The sequence below is a fragment of the Cygnus olor genome, chromosome 5 (genome assembly GCF_009769625.2).
Source record: "Cygnus olor isolate bCygOlo1 chromosome 5, bCygOlo1.pri.v2, whole genome shotgun sequence".
Taxonomy (NCBI): domain Eukaryota; kingdom Metazoa; phylum Chordata; class Aves; order Anseriformes; family Anatidae; genus Cygnus; species Cygnus olor.
The window spans coordinates 24,908,869-24,921,117 of NC_049173.1; the positions used below are offsets into that span (position 1 = coordinate 24,908,869).

General features: G+C 38.7%; 1 protein-coding gene across 8 annotated transcripts in view; it reads left to right on the forward strand.

The window, feature by feature from the left end:
• Positions 1 to 12,249, forward strand: part of SEC23A (SEC23 homolog A, COPII coat complex component) — a 31,036-nt gene that overhangs the window by 2,315 nt on the left and 16,472 nt on the right. Inside the window, exons 1-12 of one of the 8 annotated variants that reach the window (XM_040559775.1) lie at positions 741 to 913; positions 1,238 to 1,290; positions 1,845 to 2,043; positions 4,460 to 4,701; positions 5,974 to 6,031; positions 6,281 to 6,367; positions 6,980 to 7,216; positions 7,324 to 7,403; positions 8,223 to 8,367; positions 8,714 to 8,872; positions 9,682 to 9,797; positions 11,532 to 11,655. In XM_040559775.1, coding sequence (XP_040415709.1) covers positions 4,481 to 4,701; positions 5,974 to 6,031; positions 6,281 to 6,367; positions 6,980 to 7,216; positions 7,324 to 7,403; positions 8,223 to 8,367; positions 8,714 to 8,872; positions 9,682 to 9,797; positions 11,532 to 11,655 — 1,227 coding nt within the window. In that variant the 5' untranslated portion in view covers positions 741 to 913; positions 1,238 to 1,290; positions 1,845 to 2,043; positions 4,460 to 4,480. The other 7 variants (XM_040559778.1, XM_040559773.1, XM_040559777.1 and 4 more) reach the window with 7 other exon arrangements.

Consider the following 12,249-nt stretch of genomic DNA (forward strand, 5'->3'; position numbering starts at 1 on the left):
CTGGCACTAGGATTTCTCAGGAAAGACAGAGGCTGCTGTTTTTGCCTTTTGTGGCAGGTTTGTTTAAAAAGCCCTGAGACCTAGATATCACTGTAACTTAGGTTTTGTGGGGGAAAAAAAAAAAAAAAAGAACAAAGCCAAGACTGTATAGTTAAGGCTACATGAAGCTTTCTGTGCAGATATTAAATAAACATATGTTCTATTTCTAAATATTTCTAATTGTCAAATGGAAATATCTCATGATGAAAAACACCAGAAATATAATTTCAATATTTTTTTTTTTTCCTCAGGGAGTCTGATAAAAAACCCTTCCAGATTAAGAAGTCGACACAAACACATGGAAAATGGGTGACATACAGAGTGAATTCAGGGACTCTGAGAAGCTCGGCTGGCTTGGTCCTGGGGATTTATGCCAGACCCTAGCAAAAAAGAAGACGAGCACGGCGAGGTAACGGAGAGGTAGATCCGCACGCAGGTGGAGGTGCGGACACGCAGCGGCCTCAGCTACCCGGTGCCACGAGCGAAAGGGAGAGAAGGCGAAACTCCCTCTGGCGGATAGATGGATGCATCATTTCCTACACACGCTTCAGAGGAAGATCTTCAAAAGAAAGCTGCAAGCCGAATGGGACTTGGAAAACAAGCAGCCCCTGAGGACGGTATGGCGAAAACCAGCCGTACGGGCTGACTACCCGCCGCCCCCGGCTGCTGGCCCGCTGCGGGCAGAGCCGGCCCGGCCCGGCCGGGCACAGACGGGGCTGGAGAGCGGCGGAGCTCGGCCCGCCCCTGTCCCGGCCCGGCCGGGCCCGGCCCGCCGCTCTCTGCCCCTTGACGTGGCGGGGACCCTCCCGTCAGCCATGTTGGCTGCGTCGGCAGCGCTGCCGCGGCTGCGTGCGGGAGGCGGCCGGGACGCGGGGTGAGCGGGCACGGCGGGGCGCGGGTGCTGGAGCCGGAGCCGGGCGGTGGGAGCGGGGGGCACCGCGGGGAGCCTCTGTGGGGCTTTGGGGCACCCCTGGCCGGCTGCTGGGCCGGGAGCCCCCCGTCGTCCTCTGAGCAAAGGCCCCGGCACCGGCTGAGGTGGAAGGTGGGGGAAAACGCTGCGTTGGACTTGAGGTGGGGTGCCGCTGCCCGGGGACTAACTGTGGTGCCCTCAGAGACGGCTGAAGATACACAGACGTCGTGCTTAGGCTGGCCCTGGTGCATTTGCATCTGTTTATTATTATTATTTTATTATTTTTAGGTGTGTTATTATGTACCCAGGTTGGTTTTAAAAAGTCTAACAGAACTGGGAAGGTAGGTTTGGCTGTGAGTAAATATGTGACAACTAGATTCTTATGTTGTCACTTTGACCACTTGTGGTTGATTTAGATACGTATTAAATCATTCTCCTCATACAGACCTCTTGGAAATGAATAGATTTGTATTTGAAGTGCTAATGTCTGTAGAGAGAAATGTTTTGGTTTTGTATGTGCTTCTAAAGATTAGTGGATATTATTTTGGTGACCTTCTGTATTGGGACACATTTATGAGTGGTGTGTAAAAGTGCTGAGCTTGAAGCAAGAGCATTTAGAATAACCTGTTTTGAAGAAACTGCATCATTACTGTTTGCACTTCTAGAACAGCTATTTAAAATAATGTGATTTCAAAGTAAGGTATTTCAAAACTGTTCATCCAGCTATATGGTAGCTTTATCCATGCTGAGTGGTGTGTCAAGCATGTTTGATATGTATAGTGGTTAGAAAGTCCTAACTGCACTCTTGCATCCGGTCAGAGTAATTGCATCAATACTATTACTTACCTGAGAATGAAACCTTTATACTCAGCTTGTGACTTTTTATGCAATTCAGGTGTGGCTTCTTTGAGCGTGATACAGTGAACTTGCTATGATGCAGGAGTGGGAGGTAAACAGCCTCAGCAGTGGGAAGAAACAAGCCAGGAAGGATTGATGGGTGTCTTATCCTGCAGCCCAGCTGGAGCAGTGACACCCCAACACTGAGCTGTTGCTGTTCAGCTGCTCTGAAAATCTGTTCTCAGTGGTTTTCTGAGGTGGGCAGTATGTGTTTTGTGATTCTCAGGCGGATGAAGCCTTTGTTAGGTAGCCTGTAGATCAGGAGGGTTTGCTGTTCTGGTCTCATGTCAGACATCTTCGCAGCTATCCCAGAAAACGTAAGATGAAATATGTAAGTGTTCATGGCTTTTAGAAAAGAAGAAAAGGATGGAAGAAAAGATGGAGGAAAATCTGATTAGTAGCAGGTTCTGCCTTCTGAATAGGTAATGCCTATTAGAAAGTAACAGTATTTAACTCTTTAAATCCAACAACTCTTTTCTGTATATACGTGTACTTTATTAGTCACTGCACAGTGGTGTTTGTACGTTGCCCTCTGTGGTGCAGTGACTGATTAGTAAAAATAACGTTCATGTAAAGCCATTTCAAATGTAGCTGGATTAACATGTGGAGAAAAGACTTCAAAGTCCAGTACAGGAATTGGGAATTCGTGTTGGAGCTGGAGCTGATGGACTTTGTAGCAGATTCTTATGAAATGGCTGAAGTGGTCTCTAAGTTGCAATTTTCTCAGTCGTTTTAGGAGATAATTTTAAAAGGAGAAATGATTCAGTTATTCGGTTCGTGCTTATACCTAAGGCTGTTTCCTCATGCGTATTGTTGTACCACTATCCCATTTTTCAGGGATAGCGTTCCTTCACCTGTTGCATAAAACAGTGATGGATTTTGATGTATTAGCAAAGAAACTTAATAAATTCTACATCTGTTTCACATACCAGACTGTCTTCTCCTCCCTTAGTGGAGTTATTTTCTTTCTCTGATCCCTCTGTACTAATTCTGGCTTCCGGATATTTCTCTCTCCTTGTTTTTGTTCGTTTTTCTTTGTTGCCTGATGGCCTTGCAGCTTTGCGAGTAACAGTGGTAGTGGAAATGCTCCTGCGCACAAAGTTCCCTATGGCTTCCCGTGTTGCAGTACTGTGTGCCATATGGATCTTCTGCTAGTGTCAGTGAGGTGACCTGCTCGTGGAAGTGCTGACAGACTGTATTATCATAATATTTCCGTTACAGAACGGAGACTAGTGGAAAACTACAAGAGAGGAGATACTTTGTGGTTAAGTTTGCCTGGTTGTCCCTGTTTTATAGCAGTAATTTTGAGACTGCTTTTTGTAGCTTTCATCACATGCTGGCAGTTGATTATTTCCCAGTTATTTTAACTGTGGAATGTAGGGTTTCTCTTTGTTTCATGGATGGCAATAATCTGTTTGGTTAGAAGTCATCATTAGATTGAAGCTCTTAAGTAAAACTTCAATCTAAAAACTTGATTTTTTTTTTTAAACTATCATGGGAACTAAAGGTCCAATGCCATTATAATTTTTGTAAAGCGAGCTAGGTCTTTAGAAGTGGAGAGTTCTCCAGGAGTCTCCCACAGCTCATGTAATTGCTGGGCTAAGCAGGTCAGTGTGCTTGCGATTCCCGGTTTACATCCCCATTCAGGAGGATGCCTGCCTGTCTAAAGCTGTTTGTTAACTTAGTGCAATCTAAACTGAGACCTAGGAGTATTTTCCCAGACTGTTTCTTAGGTGGTTCACGTAGACTTTTACAGTAAATTCTTAATTATTTGGTAGTGGAGGTTTAGATATAGTTGCTGGAAAAGAAACCGTACAACTTATGTATCCTAAAATGTTCTGTGAAATAAGCAGCAGAAATTCAGAGACGGTGTGAGCATAGCTGAGTTTTTTTTGGGGGGTCACTTCTTGCTGGCCTCCCCATATGCTCACAGGTTTCTGTTTAACTTTTCAGTCCTACCTCTGTTCCCCAGTGCTCCAGCTTCTGAGTTATTCTTGCTGAAAGTAGTGAAAGCCTTAGGCTGCTGCCCAAAATTTTAAATTTGAGTTCAAAAAATTGCTGCAGGCACATCTTGTTAAATAATGTAGTGGATTATGGTACATGTACTTCTTAGAGAGCTATTTCCTAGCATTGGTACAGGAATGTACCTTTGTAGAGTATCATGTTTTTATTATTTTATGTTTACAAATATGTGGCTTATTGAAAATGGCTAAGTATGGTTATAAAATTCTTACAAAATTAGCTACAGCAGGAAACAATGTAGTAACACTGAGTAGAAATACTTTTTTGCTATTTGATTCCTAAAAGAAATTAGAAGAGTAGTTTGCAAGGATGAAAGATTCTTCAAGAATGAGCAGAATGAATAATTAAATGAATTAGAGAAAGGTGTAAAGCATTGTGTGTTTTCTCTTTTTTTTTATAGTGTGTTAAAGTGCTGTGTATTCACTGCTCTGACCTATCCTAGAATTATTGCTTTAGTTATAACATTTCTTGCCTGTTTGTTGCTTAAATTAAGAACCAATCAGAAGATGACTGTCATCAAGTACATTCACTATTTAGTATTTGCAATGCTTGTGTTTCCACATTCTGCTAATGGTTATCTTTTTATTTTAGCGCTAAACAGAGAAGTTGACCATGACAACCTTCCTGGAATTTATCCAGCAGAATGAGGACAGAGATGGAGTTAGATTCAGCTGGAATGTTTGGCCTTCGAGTCGTCTTGAAGCCACAAGAATGGTAGTCCCAGTGGCTGCCCTCTTCACGCCACTGAAAGAACGGCCAGACTTGCCTCCTATTCAGTATGAGCCAGTTTTGTGCAGTAGGACCACGTGTCGAGCTGTTCTGAATCCCTTATGGTAAACCTAATATATTTATATTATATCAGTATCTTTCCTTACAAACCAATGTTTAGAATAGTGCCAGCTAAACTGTGCAAAAGATGCAGTTTGCTGGAGTTCAAATATTCCTCACGTCTGTATACAGTTCAAACTTCTAGATGTGAAAATCTATAAACATAAACTTTTAAGGTGTAACATGTAATTTAAACATGGCTTTCAATTAACTAATTGTTTCAGCGTACTTCAGTACATTATTTTTCTGGAACTATGTATCTTGTGAGCTAGTAAATTACTGCGTTTCACCTCTAGGAAATCACTCCGGGGTGAAAAGTTGTGCTATCTACTTGTAATTATTGGGCCCTGGTATAGTTTAATTTGCAAGTAAAATAAATGACGTTTCTTACTAACCTTAATTAATTTCTAGACCAAAGCGGGTTAGGTGATTTAACTTACCAAAACAGAAGCTAAAAGAAGATGTGATAGATAGATAGACAAGTAAATAAATACACCAGAAGCAGGCCTGAAAGAGGGTAAAATCAGAGGGTATCAGGCTAGATAATCTGCAGCCCCTTGAATTAGCATAGCTCATTTGATCTTAATAGAGCTGTGTATGTTTACAGCATGCTTGGATTTATGGAAAGATTTAATAGTAGATTTAAAAACCTTTGCTATTTTAGACAGGAGAAGATGCTTCCTGTCTCCTAGCAAGAAGTGTACCTTGAAAACATATAAAATTTTCTTTCCCGTAAGATGTGAATAGGACTTTGTAAGATATCTGTATAGCATGAAGATACAACTTGCATTTTTTAAAGCTATTTGAATGCAAACAAAAATGTAGCTGAAAGGGGCTCACCCTTTGGAAAAAAATCTTTTTTGCACAAGAGAAATAGCTGTCAAGTTGGAACGTTTTTTATTAGGGCATAATATGTATACAGCAGAGTCCCAGACTCTTAACGGGCATAAACTCAGAAAAGAGTAAAATGTAAAAACAGAGAGGCTTAGAATGATTTCCCTAAAAACATGCAGAAAAGGTCTAATAAACGTGCTGACTGTGTATTCGTAAGTTTCGTACTTGCTCTCTTTTCTTGAAGACCCTTATTCGTCTCTAAAGACAACAATTTGCTTGGTATGTGTGTAAGACTGAATTTTATTTTGAATTTTTAATGGGGGTATTTAGGAAGAAGCTTTTTCAAAGCCAGTATGTTTTTGAAAAATTAAATGTATTCTAAGGTCATTGGAGGAAGACAAATTTTTCATACAATCTAAACTTTTCTTACTGTATTTTTACAGCCAAGTGGATTATCGAGCAAAACTTTGGGCTTGCAACTTCTGTTACCAGAGAAATCAGGTAAGAAAATGAAGCATTCATTTTGTAAGGTGAAAGTGCAAAATTCTCATTTTTCAAATCATAGCTGTGAACTGAAATGGACAGTGAGAACACAAGTATGTAATTATATCATCAGAGATCGCATTGAGATTTTTTTTTTTAATAACAACAATAGTGAGTTTCTGTTGTGGAGGCAAGTAGCCCATAGGTATGTTTTTGCTGAAGTTACAGTCTTCTGTGTATACTTAATGTTTATGTTTTTATTTGCAGTTTCCTCCTACCTATGCTGGCATATCTGAAATGAATCAGCCAGCTGAACTTTTGCCGCAGTTCTCTAGCATTGAATATGTAGTACAGGTAAAGTCATTAAATAAAATCTTTAATATTATCTATAAGCTAACAGTGTACAAAAGGAATTAATTTTGATTTTATTTCTTCATTGCATTTTAATGACTGAGTCTATATGTGCTTGTTAGTAGATTGAAAGTTTGTCATCAATTGGAAGTGGAAAACAAGTATGTGTCAGAACACAAGGATAGCTAATAAGACTGCTGTTTAAAAAAAAATGAAAAAAACAAACAAACAAAACGAGGTTTCTTTTAAAGACAATATTTCTCTTAGGTATTTATTTAAGTTTCTTCTTAAACTAGGAGTTTAATTTGTGTTTGTGCTGGGGGTTTCCTCAGTGCTGCTGCTAGCTCAAACAATTTCAACACAAAGGATTTTTTTTCATAGTAAGCATTTAATTTTTGTGCAGAGTTTATTATGATTTGGATTTTGTTCCCCTTCAGCCTTGGATACTGATTACTACTTGCGAGGGAGGAGGGAGGTAAATTAGATGGAACACTGACGTTACTGGTATGAATAAAATAAAAAAAATTACATAACATGTACTTTATTTGTTCATTTTTGATCCTGTAAATATTGCAAGACTTGTTTTTCATGTGATGATATTTTTATTTTTTAAAGCGTGGTCCTCAGATGCCTTTGATATTTCTTTATGTTGTGGACACATGCATGGAAGATGAAGACTTGCAAGCTCTGAAAGAATCCATGCAAATGTCGCTTAGTCTTCTGCCACCAACTGCATTAGTGGGTCTCATTACCTTCGGGCGAATGGTGCAGGTTCATGAGCTTGGCTGTGAAGGAATTTCCAAAAGTTATGTCTTCAGAGGAACGAAGGACCTTTCTGCAAAGCAGCTTCAGGTAACACACAAAAGCAAACGAAAAGAAGTTACCGAGATGATGATGAACTTCAAGTAGTTTGCTAACAATTTTTTTTTTTTACTGAAATCTTACGTATTTGACTGCAGGAAATGCTAGGACTGACAAAAGTAGCTGTTTCACAAGTCGGCCGCGGTCCTCAAGTGCAACAGCCACCACCTTCTAACAGGTAATGTGCTTAAACATTTAAAAACTCTTCTTGGGTACACTGATTTGCTGGAAAATTTGGTTGATTTTTTCCATTATCACATAACATAAGAGTTGAACCTTCTGGTTGGTCACAAATTCACTTGGAAACCGGTGGCTGTAGCTTGTTTCTGTCCTGGCAGTTTGTACTGGGAAGAAAAGACATAAGGTGTGGTAGTCAAATTATCTAGATGACATTTTGGAAATGTTCTGAGAATGTGTTACATGGTTATTTACAGATCTATAGTATGCCTGTGTCCCTGTTGGTTGGTATGCTGGAAGGTATTAATGGCTGCTTCAATGCCTCTCTTTTATGTCAAAGTCCAGTTTTGTCTTCCCTTTTTCTGTATTCTGCTCCTCGCTCCTCCCCTCCCTCGTCTCTCAGTTGGAAATTGTTGGCTGATGTTTGACTCTTGTGAGAGAAATTCTTTGTGTGTTAATGTTTATTCTGATGTTTGATATATATATATATATTTTTTTCTTTCACTGAAGTAGCAAAACTTGTTTCTTTTTGAGATTCTTAGGTGATTATCTGCTGTGTTCTTTTGGCTAGGCATGGTTCTTTCTGGATAGTGGCTACATTTCTAAGTCAGCAAATTTTTGTTTTACGAACTCTTTGTTGAACTTCTTAAGTTGAAAATTTCCCAAACTGCATTGTCTTGGTGAAGCAGAGGCATTGCTCTGAATCCAGACTAGAATGTCTGATATTGCTAATATGTGTCGTCTTTGTTGCAGGTGAGCAACTGGTATAATTTTTATATTAAAATTACAATCTAAATCAATTCCATGTGTTTCTTTCCAGATTTTTGCAACCAGTGCAGAAGATTGATATGAATCTTACTGATCTTTTGGGTGAACTGCAGCGGGATCCTTGGCCCGTTCCACAAGGGAAAAGGCCCTTACGTTCCTCTGGAGTGGCTCTTTCTATAGCTGTAGGACTCCTTGAGGTAATAGCTTTAACTACAGTTGGGCTAATATGTAAATAGGTATCTTGTTGTAGAAAAGCTGTCCCAGTCAATATGTAAAAGCTTTAGTAATTGTTGCATGTTAGATTAGTGTGATGATTCTGATGAATATCATCCCATACGTGCATAGCATATTGCAGGTGTTTAAATATACATTTTAATGAGGCAAGTTTGAGACTTTGAATTAGCAAGGAATGTAAGGTTTTGGAGGAAAAAAAATACAATTATTTTTAGAATCCTATTAGTGTGGTAAATACCTGCATAGCTATTTCTTCTGTTCAGTTTGTAGCAAAAAATGGTGGTTTCATTTGTCTGTTATTTCCTGCAGTGCACCTTTCCTAACACCGGTGCACGTATAATGATGTTCATTGGAGGACCAGCTACACAAGGACCTGGGATGGTTGTAGGGGATGAACTGAAGTTACCTATAAGATCCTGGCATGACATTGAAAAAGACAATGCTAAATATGTTAAAAAGGGCACTAAGGTAAGAGCAGATAATGGGTGATGTTTTATGCACCTTACCTTCAAGTAAACATTTACATTGTCTGGCACTGTAAAATACTGTTAGTAGTGGTAGCAAAGGTGGGAATTGTGTGTTTTTGTTAAAACGTCTCTGAATGTCTTCAGAAACTTCTCCAAAAATGTCAGTATATCGACTTAGAACTTTGTCCAGCTCCTATTAAAGTTCTTTGGAGTGTTTCCCAGATTTATCTTGGTGCAGATTCATGTTATTAAATGGGATATTTAGAGTGAGGCTGTCTACTTCTAAGACAACTGCTCAAGAACATCTCTGTAGTTGCAGGGATGGTTAGTCAGTAGTGTTTAGGCCCGATTCCCTTCATCCTAAATGCACGTTTGGGCAGGTGAACTTCATCCAAAACCTGGTGAATTAATCTTGACTGATTATAATGAAAGCCAAATTATTAGCTCAGTCACAGGCACCTGTCATTGTAAATGCTTGAGATTAGAGAGGTAAATTCAGTTCTGTGATTTGGATCTAGTCATTAACACACAGTTGAAAAAAAAAGTAGAAAATGACCTTGATTTTAAGTAGCAACTATTGGTCTTCTAGGGTGCATCATGTTCTCAGCTGGTCAGAAAATAAAACACAGGTGTTGAAAATCCTAGACTAAAATTCAGGAAAAAAAATTATCTTTTATCTTTTATTAGAATATGATGTGAGTAAAGTCAGATAATGATGTTCTAGAAAAATTTGTGGAGTCTAGGATTTAATGTAAAGATGAGCGTTCACATCATAAATTGCTATGAACTGTATTTTCATCTTGGATTTAGCATTTTGAAGCCCTGGCTAATCGGGCTGCAACAAATGGTCATGTTGTTGACATATATGCATGTGCATTGGATCAGACTGGTCTTCTGGAGATGAAGTGTTGTCCCAACTACACTGGGTATGTGCCTGTTCATTTTTAAGTAGCATGTGAAGATGCATTTTTTTTTTTTTTAACTTTTTTGAACTATTTAACAGGAAAACTTGGCAAAAACATCCTGCATTTTTTTTCAAACTCCCATTTACTGTGATGGTTGCATTTGTGATGGAATTTGTCACCATAACTGTGTTTGTCAGAAGGCTTTGTACTGTTTTTCTTTCATATGATCTGCTTGAAGCTTAAATAACGTGACTATCTTAAACACTTTATCCTATGTACTGGTGTGTGTGTGTATGTAAGCCTTAGGCTTCAGTAAAGATAAGGACCTGTTATACTTTTTCTTGCTGTTCAGAGTGGTACAAAACTCTGTGTTATTCCTTCTGTCTTGTTTATGCCCTTCTTCTAGATACTGTTGTACATAACTTCAACTGATGTCTCAGGTGATTATCAGGTTGCATAACTGATACGTCTTGTTGCTCCTAAATTTTGTTCCATCTATCCAGTTCTGTGTTTCACGCATGCTCTTATATTCCTCCAGCGTGTCTTGCCATCCGTTCATTTTAATCTGATCAAAGCAAATTCCAGTCTTTCTCCTGAACCAGTCCCGTGTTTTCTGTCATTGTGGATGACACGCTCACCCTTTCTGTTATGCAGATCTACAGCCTGGGTTAGCTTTTGACCCTTGGTTGTATTCTAACCACCTAATTCATTTTGTAAATCCTGCAAATTCTTCTTCCATACTTTTTTTTTTTTTTTTCCAAACTGAGTTTCAGGCCAGCTTGGCCATGCAAGCCATTGATAAATAGTTTAGTTTCAGAGCTGTATGTATAGCCTTCACATAGGAGTTTCCACTGTTCAGGAGCTATATGTTGACTTTACCTGCACATTTGACTTATTTTTTGCATTAACTTTTTTGCATTAAATTCAGGCTATATTTTTCTGTATATTACAGTGTAATTCTGCTCTTACGTTCTGCTCTTGTGACTCACCATACCCTGTTTCTGCTCTTACAGCAAAACTAGGCTTCGTGTGTAGTTTGCCTATTTCTCCTACAGCTGTTCCTATTTTCTATTTGGTTACATTCTGCCTACAGGGAAGGATTTCTGATTCTGCCCATGTCTGTCTTCCGTCTTTGAGTAAGATGAAGAAAAACTCGTGAAAACTTCTATAACTTCTTTCAGACATAATGTTTGACCTATTAACAGATTTTAAGAATGTTATTCATTAATATTTTTGAATAATAGTAGTATCTCCCATTATTATTTCCTAAATGCAGTATATGATATTTCAGGATGAGTGGCAGTCACTGCAATATCCACAGAAAACTGCTAAGCATAAAAACAAATCACGCTTTTTAAGCATAGATTTAAGCGTGAATGAATGCATATACAAAAGAAAATGGTGTGGAAATATGTTTGGAATGTTGAATGTTAGAATTAGGTAGCTGACTTTGCATGAGAAGGTTATGAGACATTTGTAGTGCTCAAGTCCAATGTAGTGTTTTCCCGGTGAAAGATTTTGTTATATATTATAATCACAATGACCTCAACTTGCTGATTGGATGAGAAGCTCACTTAAATTCATCCCTAACATTTAGCAGAGTGTTACCTTTCATGATAGTCAAGAAGACAAAAACATACCTAGTTTTAGGCTTTAATAGAAATAAGCTATATAAATCCCATGTGCAAAATAATTGCATGATAAATCATCTCTTTTAACTTGAGTTCTTGTTTTTTGTTTTATGTTTTTGTTTAGAGGCTACATGGTAATGGGAGACTCTTTCAATACATCTTTATTCAAACAGACCTTTCAGAGAGTATTCACAAAAGATATGCAAGGACAATTTAAAATGGGATTTGGTGGCACATTAGAAATAAAGGTAAGAATAAAAAATGCAGTGTGTTAGTGAAACATTGGCATAGAATGGCTGTGAACTTCAGAATCTGTCCTTTAAGGAATTTTTAGGAACACAATTAAGAGATGCCTCAGGGTTAGCTTGGACACAGCTGTTACTACCTTGTTACCTCTTTGCAGTTCCATGATTCTGTAAATGTGAGTTAGATAAAACGTTAATTCCTTTTTACCCTGCATTCAGTGACAGCTGAAAGGGAGACTGAACTAAAATTAGTCTTAAAATTAGAAACTCACAATGCTGTGTGCTTAGATTTTGGTATCAATAGTGAGTGTTTCTTGGATTAGGTCCAGGTTCTCCGTATAGGAAAACTTTCTTTTCATTTTCCATCCTTATCAGAATCCATTCAGGCACTTCAACAATGTTCATTTTTATCTTCTCTCTTGTGAGAAGCTTAGAGCTGAGTGTGCTCTAGGTTCAGATGTAGGCTTCCATGATCTTCCGTGTATTGCAACAGTGCCTTGTAGAAGAATTTGGGGCTATTTTCTCTTTTAACAAAAGTCTGTTTAATTTTTAACTACCTGGACAAATAATCAAACCCTCTTTTTCATACAAGCGTTA